Consider the following 18076-nt stretch of genomic DNA (forward strand, 5'->3'; position numbering starts at 1 on the left):
GTCAATTAACCTTGTTTTGCGGGAAAATGTTAATTTTATAAAATACTTGACTCCATCTGATGGTATTTGTTAACTTTGCTCAGTATAGTTTTTCGCTCCATTTAAAAGTCGACGGAGAAAAAAATGTAAAATGAGAATTTCATGCCAGCCAAATAACTTTTTGTTTTTTGAACAAATAATACATAACAAAATATTATAAAATAATAATGTTCAATATAAAAAATTGTAATTTTTTTAAGTTTATGGTTTGTAGTTTCTAAATGTATGATATTTCAATTTGGTTTTATTTGATTCAAAGAAACAATTTAAAGAAAATTATCCAGAAGAGATTTATTTGAATAGCACAATTAAAAATCCCAAGATAATCATAATTTATCAAACAAAAACAGATTTTGACCTCAACAATGAGTTCCTTCTTTATAGAGATAAAAATTCTTTAAAATAGAGCAACTTTTCGAAAAAATAAAGTGATCTATAACCTTCTGAATTTCTAACACTATTTTTATTGCTGTACAAAAAAAACAGCTCAAATTCTTCAAGTATCATCAGTATATTTCAATTCTAATAAACTAATTCTACTTCTCCTTCAGAAAATTGTCATTAGATTAGAGTAATTTTACTTTTCAATTGATTTTATACCAGTTTTTTATGATGAACGGAAACTCTAGGACATCATAATGACGTTACTAAAGAGGAAAGGTGAATAGTGCAATGCAGCTTTTCATGTCGGCGCGGTGTGCAGTCCGTTTACTGACTGCCTGTACGTACACATTATGCATATTTACGTCTGCAGGGTGCAGATTGATGGTCAGGCAGCATGCAAAGTACGTGCCTGCACGTCAGAGGATTGCAGCAGAGTTGCACACGTCCGTGTTGAGCTCTTAATTACATTAGGGCATGACGGACTCGATCGCGTGGCGATTTTCCGACCGGCAAACACAGCAGGTGGCCATGGCCACCCCAGCAAAGAAAAAGCAAAAGCGGCTTATCAGATAAAGAGCCTGTATGCGGACAGTGGTGCAGGGCCGAAAAGCACAACCATTTTTGCTACTTAGTTCGTCCAATCGGATAAGAGCAGCCCTGCGTATCCAAAAACGCGCAACGGGTATACACTGCGTTACGCTAATTACACCCGGGTAAATAAGCCTGAAGACACGTTTTGTTTACTTTTAATTTTAAACCAGGTATATATATGAACCGTCGCACACGCATACACACGCACGTGCAACAAAATGGTCCCCCCCCCGTCCCGAAAAGGTCGGCTGCAATGCGAGTTTTATCTCCCCCGAGAGATAGTGAGTGCTATCGGGAAAAATTGATGCGTGTGGAAAAATACTTTTGTTTGCTGTTCCAAATAAAAAAAATATATTAAAATTGCTTTGCCTCTGCCTTTTGGCAGTGTCGATTTCCAGTTTAATTAAAATTGTTAGAATGTTAATTTCAAAGTTTGGACCACTACACGAGAAAGAACAACAAAACGAACAATAGAAATAGAGCATTTTTGCATGCCCCTTTTCACAGAATTACCATGATTTGGGCAAATTTAGCATTTAAAAAAACAAATACATTTTAACAATATTGATCGTTGGTGGTGAAAAAATATTGTTGTTTTTTTAAGTAGCAAAATGGGGAAAATTGCGATAAGGCTGAGTTACAACAAAACTGCAAAAAGTGTGATGAAAGTCAGAACTTTTCTATACCACTTTTCTACAAGTTGTTGATTTCATACTAAACATTATGACTATTGATTTTTATTTTTGTGTAAACTTTATCGTGAGTTGGAGGGAGAGTATCAAAATAGAAACTTGGGTAAATTTTGTAATGAGGGAGAAATGAATTTGAGAAGAAAAACTGATATTAAATTTAAAAAACAATATATACAAAAATTAAATTATAATATTTAGATTATTTATTGCCTTTACCTGCGAGAAATAAATGAATAACTAAACACCAGGGCGAAAATTCAGGATTTAGGAGGTAAGAAAATATAATAATCTATCTTGATCAGAATAAAAGTTACATATTTGCCCTGGGAAATCTATTTTTTGAAAAGTGGCAAACTTTGAGACTCTAAAAAAATAACTCTCGGTATTTGACATAAAACTTTCAGCTATGCTAAAGATTCACTACAGGGCAACACTCCACCAAATTTAATCAAAATCGTAAGACCTATGCCAAAAGGGGGACTATTTAATTTAGGGCATGCCAAGTCATCTCGTCACAAATGACCGAAATTGAACAAAGTCACCTGATCAAAAAATCAATTAATAAACATTGCAATCCCTAAAACTATAATTTAATTTGAAATAAAATAAAACTTGGTACCCGACTATGCCACATTTTCTTACTACTTTAATCACAATACATTTTCTACCGTGCTTGTCCTTCAATGTGACAAATCTCACCCCGGGTGACATGGAATCCCACGCGCAACAGCTGCAGCCGTCGTTTTTGTCGTTTCCACGAATGTCCGGTGCAAAAGAACAGCCTCCCTGACGGCGTCAAATAATATCGCTGGGCTCTTCCGATTCCAATTCGTGCCTCGGCCGCCGCATTTGTTTGGCCGGGCGATTTAACTTTTTGCCGCACGCAAATTCGCCGCTCGGCCGAGCAGGCCCATTTGTCTCTCGGTCCTGTAATTTATTTATCGGACTAATTCGTCTCATTTCTCTTCGGCGCGCACCCCCGAGACTCGCGGAGCCGTAATGAACGGCGTGCTCTCGATTTTTTGCTTGATTAAACCGGAACCGTGCCAAGAAAATCAAACGGACGACGCAATGATTTGTAGCCGCACTTCCAGGTGAAAAATCACACCGAAAAGTAAACGCGGCGGGCTTGAACGTGATACACCCGGTGGCTGCTTTAAATACGAACAAATCTCTGGGGATTTGCAGCGTTCGCCCGTAAGCCGAACCAACGCTGCGCTGATAATTTAGCAACACATTTTGTCGCTGCTCTAACGGCAGCGGCGCCTCGTTTTCGGGCTTATGGTCTGCTTTTTGTTTGCTCGCTCGCGTGAATGTGGTGCAGTTGAAAGAGTAGAGTGCAAATTTTAAGCCCCATCTCCCCACCAAATTGGCCAAACATTTAATGCAAGCCAAGTTTGCAACTTTCACCACCGCTGGTCGTGTTTTTTCCAGCGGAAAATAGAATTTTTAACAAGGCGTTATTTATAAATATGAAGTTTAAATAAATAAAGGCATGCCATAATGAAATTTTTAAGAAATGAAATGAATTTAAGCTTATCATGTCAGCTGGGCATATGTTTTGGACTCTTCTCTTTCGTTCGAGATAGTTGTATGACATTAAGACGATTCTAGGGGATGTACTTGTGCCCTAACAATTCAAATTGTAGCTAAAAAATTAAGCAACTAATGTTATCAAATTTATAAAAGCAAAATTAATTGTATCGGTAAATGCTTACAATTTAATTTGTATTATCATTCAGCTGTGCCCCTCATTTATTGCGCTGGGGTCGTATTTAATATTTAAATTTCTAGTTGATGACAAATTTTTTATTTTTACTGAAGCGAAAAGTCTTTTTTATTATCTTACAGCCTAGGCAAATTTTAAAATGAACAATATCGTCAACTGCTGTTATTGAAGCAAAAAATTCTGATGTTTTGCAGTTCTTACCCTGTGTCAATCTACTTTAACGAGAATTTCAAAATTTAAGGAAGCCGAACACTGCATTCTCAGCCAGTTCTCAAAGCTTATTAACTAAGCACGATATTATTATTCCTTACAATTGTCATTTCTAAAAAGGACATAAATGTAATAACCTCCTGGAAAGAGACAGAAAGTTTTGTAAAGCAGCCAGATTAGCCGTGTCTACATATAATTTTGCATGCGTGTAGCGAAGCGTAGGGCCGGGTCTCGTTGATGAGCCGTGCGGCCGAGGAAGGGTTCGACGTCCTTGGGTTGCCTGGCGCATTATCTTACGTACACACAATAGAAGCTCATTTGTCATCCTGGGCCGGCGTCATCTTAAAACCGTATTGACTGTAATAAGCAATAGGAGAGGAGCGATATCAGGCGGCGGTAGAAGCAGCAGCAAAGTGTGATAGATGTTCCTCGCCGCCCAGCAGCTAGTGCTCGGGCTGACGGCCGTCTAATGAAAATTACTCACTCGAATCTCGAACGACGGCAGCCAATCTATCTTCACCCACCCTTTTTTTCTCTTTAATACTCGGAGATCCCTTCTAAATTATAAATGAAGCAATAATCAAAATAAGAAATTAATTAACTCTCGTGCTGTAAAAGGTTATCTCATTAACATCTATGTTTAAAAACTCTTTTAGGCTCGCACCGATTTTAATCTTTAATTAATGGAGCAATTTTCTTTCTCGCTCGGGGAGGGGAGATTGATAGATAGTGATCGCGAGCATACACTACGTTCTTGTGTCGCAAATGAATATTTTTGATTAATGAAAACGCCAAGTGCCGCCGAGTTATGATCGTGTCCTTAATGGCTATCGAGCATGGAACTTCGTCAGACAAACTGTTGATTCGATGTTTTCCAGAATAAACAGTCAAAGTCGAAAAATTATTTTATTTACGTTCATCGGTCTGATAAGCAGGTTTAGGAATTTTAGACGGTTGATTTTTCCCTGTGAAACTTTATTTTTATTTATTTCCTTTGAAATTAGTTTCTATTTGTTTGCCCTGATTACTACTAATTAGAGCTCTGTACCAACCAAAATTCCAGATTCTGAAGCATTTTTGTCGAAAAAATTCTAAACCCTATGTGAGACCATCCAAATTTTATTCAGAAGCCTTAAAAGTTAAAAATATAACTGCCACCCTCGAAAAGGTAAATAAATAGTAGGTAAAAGTTATTATAAAGGAATATCAGAACCATCTTATGTGGCTCCAAAAGTAATCCTAATTTTTCGGCTTGAATTCCAAACCCTATAATATATTGATAAGAACATGCTTAGTCGGCGCATTCGCAGTGCACACGCCATTGATATATTTATGGAACTCCCAACATGCACGGCAGTAAATTTTTCACGGGCTCTGCATTACTATGACTTATTAGACTGCAATGCTGCCGAGTCGCGAGGGCTTTCAGTTTTCACCAAGCGAGTGATACATTGCCAAGCTGCGTGCCATTATGCAAATATCGTGTGTCAGCAAGCGACTCGACGCTCGCTGTGTGTGTGTGTTGTCAGTTTGAAATCTCGAGTCAGGAGCAGAGAGCGACATCATCCGTCATATCGCCTCTTATCTCAGATAAAAAAAATGCCTCTCCTCTATCTCTCTCTGTGCAAAGTGGCGTTTTTAAATTAACTCCGCCCGCCGCCTTTCTTTCTTTCTTTTCCTACTTTGAGAATGGAAAAGGCGTTTTTCTCTCCCTCTTGGGCTTTCTTCCACCGCGCAAGAGCTCCTAATTTGCCAAAGTGGAGATGCTCTCACGTTGGATTTTACGCTTTCTTCATTAAGCTCGGCCAAAACTGCTGTTCGGATCGAATTTCACCTGGCCGGATTGCCCCTGTTCAAATATTTAATTTTCATTTGTTGCTTCGCAACTAGTTCCTCTCTTTATTTCCGCCGCTCAGCGTGATTGCATTCGAGGAAATTTCATGCCCGCGCCCGCAGTGGCCACTCGACTGCATCAGTGCAAAATATGCATTCGCTATAGTCAAACACCATAGCATTCCGCTAATTGAGCGCAAGCGGCTCGGACAATGGAAATAGCTGCGGCCGAGGTAATTTCGATTTATAATAATAGCTCTTCGTCGAAGCCGTCGAATAATTTGTATTAACCAGTGGATGCTTGCGGGAGCACTCAGTATTTGTTATTGCACTCCACTGTCGCTTTTAACTAACGAAGTCAATTACAAATATTTAGCGCGCCCATTGATGTGTGTTAATTTGTGACGCCAGCCGGTATGACAATAGTGTGTTTGCGTATTGCATCGATCGGTGGCCGCGTACGCATCCTAACGCGTGCTTTATTAGGCTCATAATAACCTGTCGACATCTGCGGTGGCTTTGTTGAAAGGCTGCTCGTATATTTGCATTGAATAAGGGTCAAATATCGCAGTAAATTTCAATTAAAATTGATATTCCACATTCCACACGGTTATTAGTCCCACTTTACGAGCTACGCAGGTATGGCCTCTGCCAGAGAATGGATCTCCAATTTTGCGAATTTTGCGGTCGAAACTATGGCGATAATGTTTGCGTATTTTCGCCCAAATGTATGGAACTATATTACAGAGAAACAGCAGTTTGATAAGAACTCCAACAAGTGAATTTAATTTTGCAAAACTCGAATTTCTCTGTTTTTAGTTTAGCAGAAACAAAATATGAAACACAAATGAACTTACACTGAACAGCAGCTTTTTTCAGCCGCTTAGACGTCCAATCAGTAAAGCCTTTAAAACACAATCCAAGCTGCAGAGAGCTCCCTAAAAAGGATTCTGAATCACCAAAGCCTTTGGAAAAAATCTGGCTGGTCCCAGCAGCCGCCATCTTACTTGTCTGACCAGCAAAACACCATAGATAAAACTCGCTTTTGGGGCTCAATGTTTTTTATGAACATAATCGAAGCCAAAACCTCTCATAACTGTTTCATTCCTCCTATGGTTGCATAATTTGATCCCATATTTGGGAGAGAATTTTACTATTGATATTTCATGATTTAATTTTTAAAGCCCTTCAATAATGTTTTTAAATTGTAATTTAATTGTGTTATTTATCTGTTCCAGGTGTCAAGAGCATTTGGTGGGGGTTGTGCTGCGTGTAGCATGTTGGCCCCGACGTGATCGGCAGTGAACGACCCGAGAAGATGCCCCCACCGAGTCGAGGAGCCGCTCGGCGGTGGTTGGCCGTGTCCCTGCTGCTGCTGATGGCGGTGCAGCTGACAGCGAGCAGTGTAGACTGGACGAGCAGGTGCGCCGAGCTCGGTTGCAACTGCCGCTGGGTGCAGGGCAAGAAGGCGGCTGACTGCGAACGCATCTCGGCCATCCCAGAACTCAGCTCGGAGATACAGGTGCTCAACGTCAGCTACAATGAGATCACTTACATCCACAAGAACGCGTTTGAAGAGGTCGGCTTGGTCAATTTGCACAAACTGTTCATGCGCGGCTGCAATATAACGGTCATCGACCCCGGCGCATTCAACGGCCTAGAGATCGTGATCGAGATCGACCTGTCCAACAACCAAATATCCAAGCTGGACCACCGCACCTTCCACGAGAACCACAGGCTGCGGCTGTTGTACCTGAGCAACAACCCAATAGAGCAGCTGGAGGATGGATTGTTCCGCAACCACTCGTTCCTGCAGACGGTGGAGCTGGAGAACAACCGCATCCACACGATCGGGCCCAAGACGTTCCAGAACACGCCGGCGCTGCAGCGGCTCAAGCTGGAAGGCAACCGGCTGACTTTTCTCAAGCTGAACACCGTGTCGCAGATGACCAAGCTCAAGAGTCTCGGGCTGGCCAACAACCCGTGGCGGTGCGACTGCAAGATGCGTCCCTTGCGCGACTGGGTGACGGAACGCAATCTCAACACGCAGCCGACGCACTGCCTCGAGCCGGAAAGACTGAAGGACAAGCTGTGGAGCGATATCGCCAGCAACGAGTTCGCGTGTCCGCCGCGGCTGACGCTGGCGTCGAGCAGCGTGGCCGCCAGCACGGGCGGCAACGTGACGCTGTCCTGCCGCGCCACGGGCGACCCGCAGCCCAGCATCGACTGGGTGCTCAATTCGCTGGTGCTGGGCAACGCGTCCCGCGCCGCCCACTCGGGCTACCAGCAGCACTACGCGGTGCAGCGCGGAGAGTCGCGTCACGGCACCGAAATGTGGGCCAACCTCACCGTCATCAACGTTCGCACCTACGACAGCGGCAGGTACGCGTGCGTGGCCAGGAACCCCGGCGGCATGGACGAGGCCTTCATGCAGCTGGCCGTGTCCGAGTCGGCCGGCGGATTCATCGCCGGCGCGTCCACCGGCGACCTCTACGTGTGGTTCGTGTCGCTCATGGTGGCGGCGCTGGTGCTGCTCGTGTTGGTGCTCCTGCTGTGCTACTGTCTGTGCCGGCGCAAGGCCTCCCGCCAGCGCCACCGCACGCAGATGCTGAAGAAGCACCCGCACGAGCAGATCTCGTCCAACGGAGACCTGCTGAGCGGCGAGGACGAGCAGGAGAAGGCGCTCATCACCAAGATCAACCCGTTGCAGAAGCCACCGCGCCGAATCGAGTCGGCGCAGTCGTCCGTTAACGGCAGCCAGACGACCGACCTCAACAGGTCGCACCTGATCATCGAGGATGGCGGCGTCACCGGAAACGGTGGCACCACCGGCACCCTGCGCACGCGCACCTCCGAAGGTCGGTACTATTGTCCGTCGCTGCTATTCTACTGCGACCAGCCTCGCTATGAGACTTCTAACCTTTAAAAAGACTAACTGACTGACTAACGCTTACTCCTTTCCTTTCCTTCCTTTCTCTTTTGTTTTGTCTTGATTTTTCGTTTGGTGTTTGCGGTGATGGTGACTGATAACTCAAAAGGTGGTGGCAGTGCTGCTTTTGTAACATCTGCATGCCGTATCTGCTGCTAATCGCTGGTTGGATGGCTCGTTCGTTTGTAACGACTTTCACAGTAGCGCCAGACTCAACCGTTCACTTTCAGGCGCCGTCTCTTACGACTCGCTGCTGGACGCCGACGAGTTCACCCCCTCCAAGTCGCGCCAGGCGGCGGAAATGCTGCCGATGCGGCCAGTGGCCGCCGGCCGCCCTGATCTGCTGGCCTTCCAGCAGCCCGCCGGGCACGACTCACCGGCCGGCAGCTCCACGTCGACGGCGCCGGACAACTCGCGTCTGCCGTCGCAGCTGCTGCCCCCCGGCGGGCTGATCCTGCAGCCGCCGCCCCACCTGACGGGCTTCGGTACTTTGCCCTACGCCAGGTCGCAGTCGCCCTTCAGCGTCCACCCGATGATGGGCTCTTGCGGCTCGCTGCCGATCGTGACCAGCCGCCAAGGCTACGTGACCATCCCGCGGCGTCCGCGGGCTCCCAGCTGGGCGGCACCACCGCGAGTCGGCGACCCCCTACTCCGCATGGAGCCCATCTACGACAACCTGGGCCGCAGGACCACCGTCGACGGCAGCTCCAACGCCTCGATCAACACCAGCGGCGTGGCCACGCCCACCCGTGGCCAGATGCGACCCCTGCCGGCAACGCCCACCTCCACGCTGCCCAAGTACTACGCGCCGATCAAGGAAATCGAGCCTTCGCCGACGCCCGTGCGACGTCCACCACCGGACGGCGATGACCAGCACGGCGGTGGCGGCGCCGCCGTCTCTCCTGCCTCGGAGGAGGCACCGCTGCTCACGCCTGACACGCCCGTCTCTCCAGCTGAGCCGGCAAGCGTGAAGAAGAAAGTGCCGCCGAAGGTGCCGCCGAAGCCGGCCAAACGCGTGGTGGCCGCCACCAACGAGCCGCTCTTCGAGGACGCCGAGGAGGGCGAGGACGGCACCGAAGTTTAATTGAGAAAAATGTGCCTTATTCAGACTTATATAGTGTGGGGGATCACCGACCGCTCTCATCGACGATAGGTTCTCGTTTTTTTTAAGTTTATTTTAATTTCTAAATCCAGACCTATTTATTTGATTAACCCTGTATCTTTCGTGCCATGGGGCTTCCAAGTCGAGCATTTTGATTGCGCTGCGCACACACGTGGAATTCCTCACACCGACCTGTTCATCCTGACTGCCGTTTGTGTTACTTGAAAAGACGCTTTAAATGCGAAGAGAATTTAATGCGAACTTTAAGTGCAGACTGTACTCTTTCCTTGCGAGTGCATGTAAGTGCCGGTGTCTGACATTATCTCGCGCGAGGTATGTTACAATTTGATCCAGTTGTTGAATGTGAATACGGCTTTATATGCTTGACAGAGCGGAGGAGAGAAAGAGGATTTATAATTACTATTCAAAATGATGAAGAGCAGTGTGAGTCTCAACCCATCTAAATATTATATATATTAAAATATGGAAATATATATAAAATTCATTCGTAATTTGTACATAAATGAATTATACCCGCAGAACGCTATTTTATTACTAATAACGATAAATTGACGAAAAATGATTATTGTTGTTCCTTTCAAGATTCATGATGACGATGTTTGCACACTGTATAAAAACTAACCATTCAGACCGAATGTTCCATTTCCGCGAAAATAACTCGAATCAAACTTATTATAATAGCCGTGAATTTCCGTGCAAACAAATCTCCGAAAATAAAAAGAATCAATCAATTATACTCCGACAATGGTCCGTGTTGCATCTCATTGTATTGTTATTCAAATCAGTTATCAAATGTGGAAGCGTGTAAAATAAACAACACACTCACCGACACACTCATAAATAGCATTTTAATGACGATGAAAAAAAAAGAAGAAACTGGAACCACGTTTAAATTATAATAATAGAGGACATAAAATAAAGAAATGCCGAAAAGTGTTTGTTTCCAGCAGAACCAATTGATAAATGGAATATAAAGTTAAAAAAGCAGATTGTTTCCGTTGACGAATGGTGATCCTAATGAGAATAAAAAAATATACAGTTGCATATATATTTACGTAAATCGATGAATTGTGTTCCGTCTCGAAATAATGTTTTCCGATTATCGCGAGCAGGAAGACGAGCGAATATTAAGTGTGTCTCCAATTTGATTTAATGGACTCCGAGCGACAGTTTAAATTGCAATTGGATGAAATCGTACTTACCGAGAAAGAGTTATTGATATCGATTTGTGAATTAACTCTCACATATAACACAACAGCAAACTGCAGTAGTGATTCTCATCGATATTTTTTGTAACAAAAGAGAGGACAAAAATAAAAACGACGAAAAATTGTGTATTTGCAAAAAGGCGAGAGTTTCATTGTGTCAATCCAGCAGTGGAGAAGAAGGATTTCGACGAGTGCCTCTCAATTTATTCGCAGCAGAGAAATCTCGTTCGTTTTGTCTCTCTCTCTCTCTATCTCTCTCTCAAGGCCGACTGAAGAGAATTGCTGTTTGATCTTGCTTGCTGTTGTTTCGTCACGCCGAGTATTTACACGGGCGCCAGCAGTTATTTCGGCGAAGGTAGGTGAACACAAAAAGCTCCTCACTTGAACTGCAATTTCCATTTGGCGCTGGAGCAAGCCGTTTTCTCTCGTTATCGCCTTCGTTATTATCCCGTCGGCGCTTTGTTTGCGTTTAGCGCCGAGCTGTTTTCGCACCAAGAAGGTCGATTTGGATTGGGGCTCGAGAGAAATTCACCTTTGTGCTTTTGATTGTCATCCAGAGCAGCGAAATCGCGGTGATTTTACTTTCCAAGTGTCTCCTTTGTCCTATTAATTGGAACGTGATCAATGCGAATGAATTTTCTTATAGACATTGATATATTTTATATTAACTTCTGTCACTTAAAGGAAGGAGCAATTCGCGTAAGTGCATCAAGGAAATGCATCTTGGCAAAGTACCTTCGTGACCCAGTTTTATTTCCATGACGGATTGCGAGGGAAAAATATAGATGATTTCCAAGTTCTATATATGGTTAATTATAAATCTCGCGTCTTTTCACAATTTTCTTTTCCAGATTCACGCAAATTTTCATTCCTTAAAGTACCGAAATGTTTTGAAAAACGATACTTACCCTCGCCTTAAATATTCTTCAAAATCAGAAAAGAGCTGTAACTGTCCCAAGTTGCTTTTAAATTTCATGGAAAATCTGCTTTAACGACTGCGCGCTAACCAAAAGCGGCGAGCATCGTCTCCCTGATGAAAATCAAGATTTATTTTGCCAGAAGGGAATAATAACTTGTAATTCGCAGACCGTGCCGTGGGGATCGAAACCAAGCAAAAAGATCATTCACAAAACCGTTGAGTTTTACGAGAACTTTGATTCTTATGAAACTAACTAATACTGTTATTTAGTTTTAATTTGATTGTTGCTATTTGTGGAGATTATTATTCAAAGTAACATATCATTTTGATCAACTGTTTAAAGTAGTCATCAGTTTAAATCAGCCCACTTTAACTCTATCCTTTATTGATGTTGCAAACTACCATGCTACTTTTGTTTATAACTTTATTATCTGATAGTTCTCCTGTTCGTTTGAAACAAAAGTGTTAACAAGTGTTATGAAGGAAATCTCATTTTTTGTATTATAATTGGTATTGATGAGAAGCTCTATTCGAGACCACTTTTCTTTTAAATAAAACGTTAACATTTTGGCCAAAACATAATGCTTTAGATTTTATAAATCATAAAGATAAAGAAGTAAAGTAACTCAATTTCAGAGAGAAAAATACATCGTTTTCCGACAAAAACAGTAAAAAAATCCAAGGCATTTAATTTTGCATTATATAGCTATAATTGTTACATGGAATTTGAAGTCGTAAAATGGCAGCAATTCATCTCTTCAACGCGCAAAATTTAAATCCTGACGTAGCAATAGCTCAATTTAAGTCTGGCAGTGATTTTTTCGCTTGATTTCAATTCCTCTCATCGTAACCTATGCAACGGTGTTCAAATTATGAGTTTAATTTATCTTCTGGCTAAAGAAATCATGATTTACTATAGGGAGAAACCGCTTGATTTGCATGCAAGCTTTGCATCTGATTTCTCAGAAATTTAAACGGTTTCTTAAAGTTTTAGCAATGTCCCACATTTTATAGAGTATTTTAGGCAGATTGGAATGATCAGCTTTATTTCAGAGGCAAATAATGAAGTTTGCTGAATGTTCATGAATCTGCAATTACAATTTTTCGGATAAACAGTTCTCCGCACCACAAGAAAATAGCAGGAGTGCAGGCGTGGTTTGGTCCATTTCACAGGTTTCAACACAGCTTAGAGGCCATTATTTTCAGCTCACGTCACATCTGGAAGAGATTCGGGCAGGTGCGGGCGGTGATGATGCGACATGACTTCATAGAAAAACAATTTCGACGGCTGCTTTCATCATTTTCGCGCGTCGAAGCCAATTTCCCACGGGCTGCGATATTTCACGGCCGAAAACAGACAGACGCCTGATAAGGATTTGCCATTTTTCCCGACAGCAGTGGCGGTGGCGCCGATTCAATTATCCGGCAGCGCGAAATCTGGAATCTTGCGACGAGAAAAACGAGCGTTTTTCGGGGCAAGGTGATCGTCGGAATTGCTATCTGCTGCGTGTGAGAAAGAAAAGCGAGGCGGCTCTTCCGCAACGTTGTACCGAGGCAAAAATGCGCTGTTTTTATTGATCCACTTCATGGATATGATTCGGGGCCCAGAGCACTTTTTCCACAGCCGCCTCCGGCAATAAAGCGTGCCGGCTCGCCTTGTAAAATTCATTCGGCGCCGCTTCCGAGAGCGTGCAATAAGCACGGAATGCACGTCGATCCGACGAATTAAACGCCGTTGAAATAAAGCTCGGTTTCAAGTGCTGCTCGCCAACGCTGGCTCACTCCTATTTTTGGCATTATTATACAAAGCTCTTTAAAAATACATCCGTTCGTGGCTCCAATCAATGGGATTCGTTTTTAATGGTCCTTCAAAAATGGAGGTTCACATTTCTCTTGAACAATTCGCAGCAAATACTTTTGAACTCACTCAAGCGAGCACGGAATATTTTTCAGGGCATTAATGCACTAATTGACATATTTCATCTGAAGTTTAATTAAATTTTACAGATTTAAATTACATTTCATATTGATTTTTAAAACACGAAATACACATATAATTTCCAGCAAAATGTTATTTTAATTTAAAAGTATGAGGTGTTACTGAAAAGCTTCAATATAGTATAGGAGGCAAAGGTGAAATTATTGCTAAATTGAATAATTTTACAGCAGCGCCAATGGGAGAATCGTAAAAATACGTGATTTATTTGAATGAATTTCTGAACCCTATATCTGACAGCAGGAAAAAAGCCAACGATCGACGTGCCAGCAACACCTGCATTTTCATTTTTGTCGGTTGGCCTGGAATTTCGGGCCGAGAGCAGCGCTGAAATTTCATTTCGCAAGTGCTCGCGGCGCTCCTTTAATTTCCTCGCTGCTGAAATTTATCGCATTCCAACTGCTACTGGATATGTGCTGCGGTGCCTTTTGATTGCGTGCAGACCAGTCAGCCAGGAGAAGTAGGGAGTTATTTTTCGGTGGCGGCACACATGTGAGAGTGCGGGTTGCATACACATAAAGGCAGGTAAGTGGAGCAGGTATGTGTGTCAGCAGCTGATTCGACCCCAGGGCCAACATGCGCGCGCGTCAGCAGCTCCTCGTCACATTTTCCGCTCACGCACCGCACCAAGGCTACCCAGTCAGTCAGCTTTTCCAGCTTATCTGCTCCTGCCGCTCTTTCAACAGTCGTCCATGGAAAAACGAGGCGTTTTGTAGTTATAATTTATTAATATTAGGAAGAAACAACTTTGTTTAAAATTAAAAAATATCATCTTAAAATATTTATTTACATCATTAATTTGTATGTAAAAAGTAATTTTGTACTTTTTATAAAGTACTTTTAATATTTTAAGTGTATGAATCAATTTTAAAAATTGTTTTATTACTTAAAATATACGAAACCAACCGAGGCAACATAATACTAATGAATTTTAGATAGTTAATAAATATATTTATGTGGTTAATCCTTGTCTCTATGGTTACCTAATTTTCAATACTTTAGAAATTGAAATTAGTTTTAATTATTAATAGCTCAGCTATCCAAGTATCAGAACAGGATATTTATTGCATGTACTCTAAATTTTTAATCATATTATCTCTTTTAAGAAATTAGGGACAGACTAGTATTAATTTGAAGCTAAAAACTATGCAGTTAATGCTGTGTGTAGAAACAATCTTGCAAATTAATTTCTTCGAGATCGTTGAAATAAGTGTGTTAAGAACTTTTAAATGAAGAGATACACGGAAATTTGCTTAAACACGACGTGACATATATATTTTTTGATAACAATGAATAATTAATGTATTTACCCACTATACTTTCCTATTTTTAATGATTAACGTTGGAAATTTATATATGTACAACTGTAACAATTTCAGGCCTTTAATTTAATTTGAATTCGCATTAGTTTTAAAATAGAGAGGTTTTTTCCAGATGATGTTTTTAGGGTAAAATATTCGTCTTCTTAATTGGTGACGAAATCGAAGAAAAAAATACCAGGATTAAATTGGAATCTGCCATGCAAATATATCGACCGTGTCTTTTATGCAAACATTTTTTATTCAATCCTAACTTGAAACTTTCTTTAAAGTGTAATCTGATTTTTCCACGTAGGAGGAAAATAAAAGCAACGAAATTATTGCTAGGGTTAAGGGATTTAAGATGTGTCTGATTACATTGAGACACCAAAGGAGCACAAATCCTGCATTTTTGTAAGTTTTGCGAGCTTCATTATAATCGTTTAAAACAGTCATTGCGCATCCCAAAACTGTCTAAATTTAATTTTCACGCCATTTTTCTAGGAGTTTTATAGTTGGTGTTGTTCTACAACCTCTCGATTCTAGAAAAAATTTAAAAATATGCCATTATTTAATGTTGAAAATGTACCATTTTAGTCTATATTTAAATTGATCTAATATTCTAAATGAAGTTTCCACTTGCCAAGATACATAGGAAAAAATCATTCCTTATCGAAATTTTATATTCCCTTTTAATATACTAAAGACTGTTAAATTATATTTATTGCTGAAAATATTGTCCAAAGGGCACAGTTAAATCTCAAAAAGTATAACAGCATCATTTCAGGCTAAAACATTATCTAAAAATCCACTAATTAAAGCCAAAAGCTTCTTTTGCGTTTTAAAATATTATCTTCCCTACCCCAAATGACTAATTCTTAAACATTTCTTGAGATTACCAAGCTGCTATATAAAATATTCAAAAGATCAAGAATGATGAATTCCCGTCGTTAATTAAGTGGAAAAGCGAGCGTAAATACTCCTCATTATTGCTAACCACCGCGGGAAATGAATGCTTTCGATTCCTGTCGCGTGAAAACAAGTCGGTTGATGCTAATTCGTCGCTTGGCTTGGCGCTCGCTTTTCTCGAGTGCAAAAATTCTTACTCGGTTCAGTGGGGTGCGTGTAATTACGAATGAGAACCCTTTTCCAGACCGCTTCTCGCACTCAAAGGAGCCTCGCGTGTCGGATCAACAAAAAGTATTGCAAGAGAAATCTGGTGAAAATGTACGCTCTCGGCAAGAAATAAGAACGGAAAGCCGGCGGGCAGGCAGACAGATATACACTCGGCGAATCGCTAATGCTCGCGGCTTCTCTTTCTTTGTGCCCCCGACAATAATGTTCCTTTTTTGTACCTTTCCTCCCTATCTTTTCCTCCCTCGCGGAAAACGATTCTCGCCACGAAAATATGCCTGCGCAGATGATAAAAAATGAAGTATCAGATTGAAGTGCTTTATTTTCCGCCCGCGGTGCGACTCCCTCTCGATAAAATCCGCTCTTTACGTGGCTGCATCTCTCCATTCACGGTCGAGTTGCAGCACACGCGCACCGAGATTAACAGCCTGCCGTTTTTGCGGCTATGCAACGTGCCCGTCGCTCCGGTTGAACAGGTTGCATACATTTGTTCCGCCACTGCTGTTGAGCCGCCCACGCAGCCAACAAGTTCCAAAACGGTCACATGCGTCACCTGTTTTGCTTTCCCAGTAATGGAACAGCAAAGTTTGTGTATTATGCAAAATTAATTAACCTTAATGAATGAAATGTTCTACCTGTAGACATTACTATTTACTTTTGTTCTGAATGGAAAATGTATCTCTTTGTCATCCATTCAATGTTGGGACATTTTTATTTCCTAGTTTCAGTGAAAACAGTTGCGAGTTGCAGTGAATGGACATAATTTATAGACTTCAATTTCATTTTTATACGTAGGTTAATTTTGCCTCGAAGCAATCATTTTGGTAACAAGAATTTATCTGCTTTCCGGAAATTTATCCCACCTTCCAGTTGTATTTTCGACAATCTATATTTTTCATCATCTTCGAATCGTCAATGAACCATTAATAATGAACACGAATCATGCAATTTTAAGCATTGAAACTACACCTTGTATCCTCTTAGACTGCCAAAACCTTTAAAATACCCAGACACAATGTTTTTATTGGTCCGTGAATTACTAAAACTTGAAAACTATCACTTAGGATAATCGGTTCTCTTGCTGATTCTTTTCTTTTTTTCTATAAATTTTATCTGAGCTACCAATCACAGAGAGCACGGGAAAAACAATTTAGTAAGTATTATTTTAAAATACATGGAACAATGATCTATCTGAGTTTATTTTCAAGCTTAAATTACACAATTACGGAAAAGTCTTTTCCAAGCCGGTGTATTTTTAGGGAGAATAATGGAGCCGTCACAATTACGCCATATTTATCCGTATATTTCAGGTCTGTAACACGAGCTGGTCCTTTTCTGGACTGGGGTTCTTCCCATGAGGCCCGTGCGCTCATGTTATTCGTTCGAGATATGTCACTGGGACGTGGAGTTTTTGTGATTTGTTCGGTAATAAAAAATATATCCTGAAATAAGAACTAATTTTCACTCAAGGTTTGTTGCATAGCTCTGAAATCAACAAGGATGAAGCCTTGTTTTTCATTTACCTCTCGAGAGTAAAATATCAGTAGACAACCAGCATTTTTTCCTTTTATTTAGTTTAAAATAAAATTGTAATTATTATATACAAGAATACTTGAAAGAGGTATAGGGAAGTGTAATATTAGAACTGATTTCCCAGAAAGCGGAGATCATGGAGGAGAGCCAAAGCATAAAATAATGGCGTGGCGGTATAAATCGCTGCAATTCCCGGCATCGAGCAGGATAATTCTCATGCAGTTAAAAAGCGCAATAAAGCCCGCGAGTATGTGTATATCTGGGCCGCTTATCACATTAATTAAGCGGCATTTAACCTCGGCAAAGGCGCGAATGGAAGCAGATTTGCATCAGGGATCTGCAGCGAGGCGTAATTATCTGCTTTTGCGAGAATTACGACGCCACCACGACGATAAGAATGCACCGCAGAGAGAGGGAGGAAGATCGAGTCGGGGAGCAAGCAGCATTTCGCAGTCAAC

At 41.8% G+C, this 18076-nt stretch overlaps 1 protein-coding gene across 2 annotated transcripts in view; it reads left to right on the forward strand.

Moving 5' to 3' along the window:
* The window catches only part of kek5 (kekkon 5), a 192797-nt gene extending 181920 nt beyond the window's left edge, over positions 1–10877 (forward strand). For both annotated transcript variants that reach the window (XM_065479241.1, XM_065479234.1), the window contains exons 5-6: positions 6717–8336; positions 8638–10877. In XM_065479241.1, coding sequence (XP_065335313.1) covers positions 6797–8336; positions 8638–9491 — 2394 coding nt within the window. In that variant the 5' untranslated portion in view covers positions 6717–6796 and the 3' untranslated portion in view covers positions 9492–10877. The remainder of the gene's footprint in view (positions 1–6716; positions 8337–8637) is intronic.
* Positions 10878–18076: the final 7199 nt, after the last annotated feature.

Source organism: Cloeon dipterum, chromosome 1, assembly GCF_949628265.1.
Source record: "Cloeon dipterum chromosome 1, ieCloDipt1.1, whole genome shotgun sequence".
Taxonomy (NCBI): Eukaryota; Metazoa; Arthropoda; class Insecta; order Ephemeroptera; family Baetidae; genus Cloeon; species Cloeon dipterum.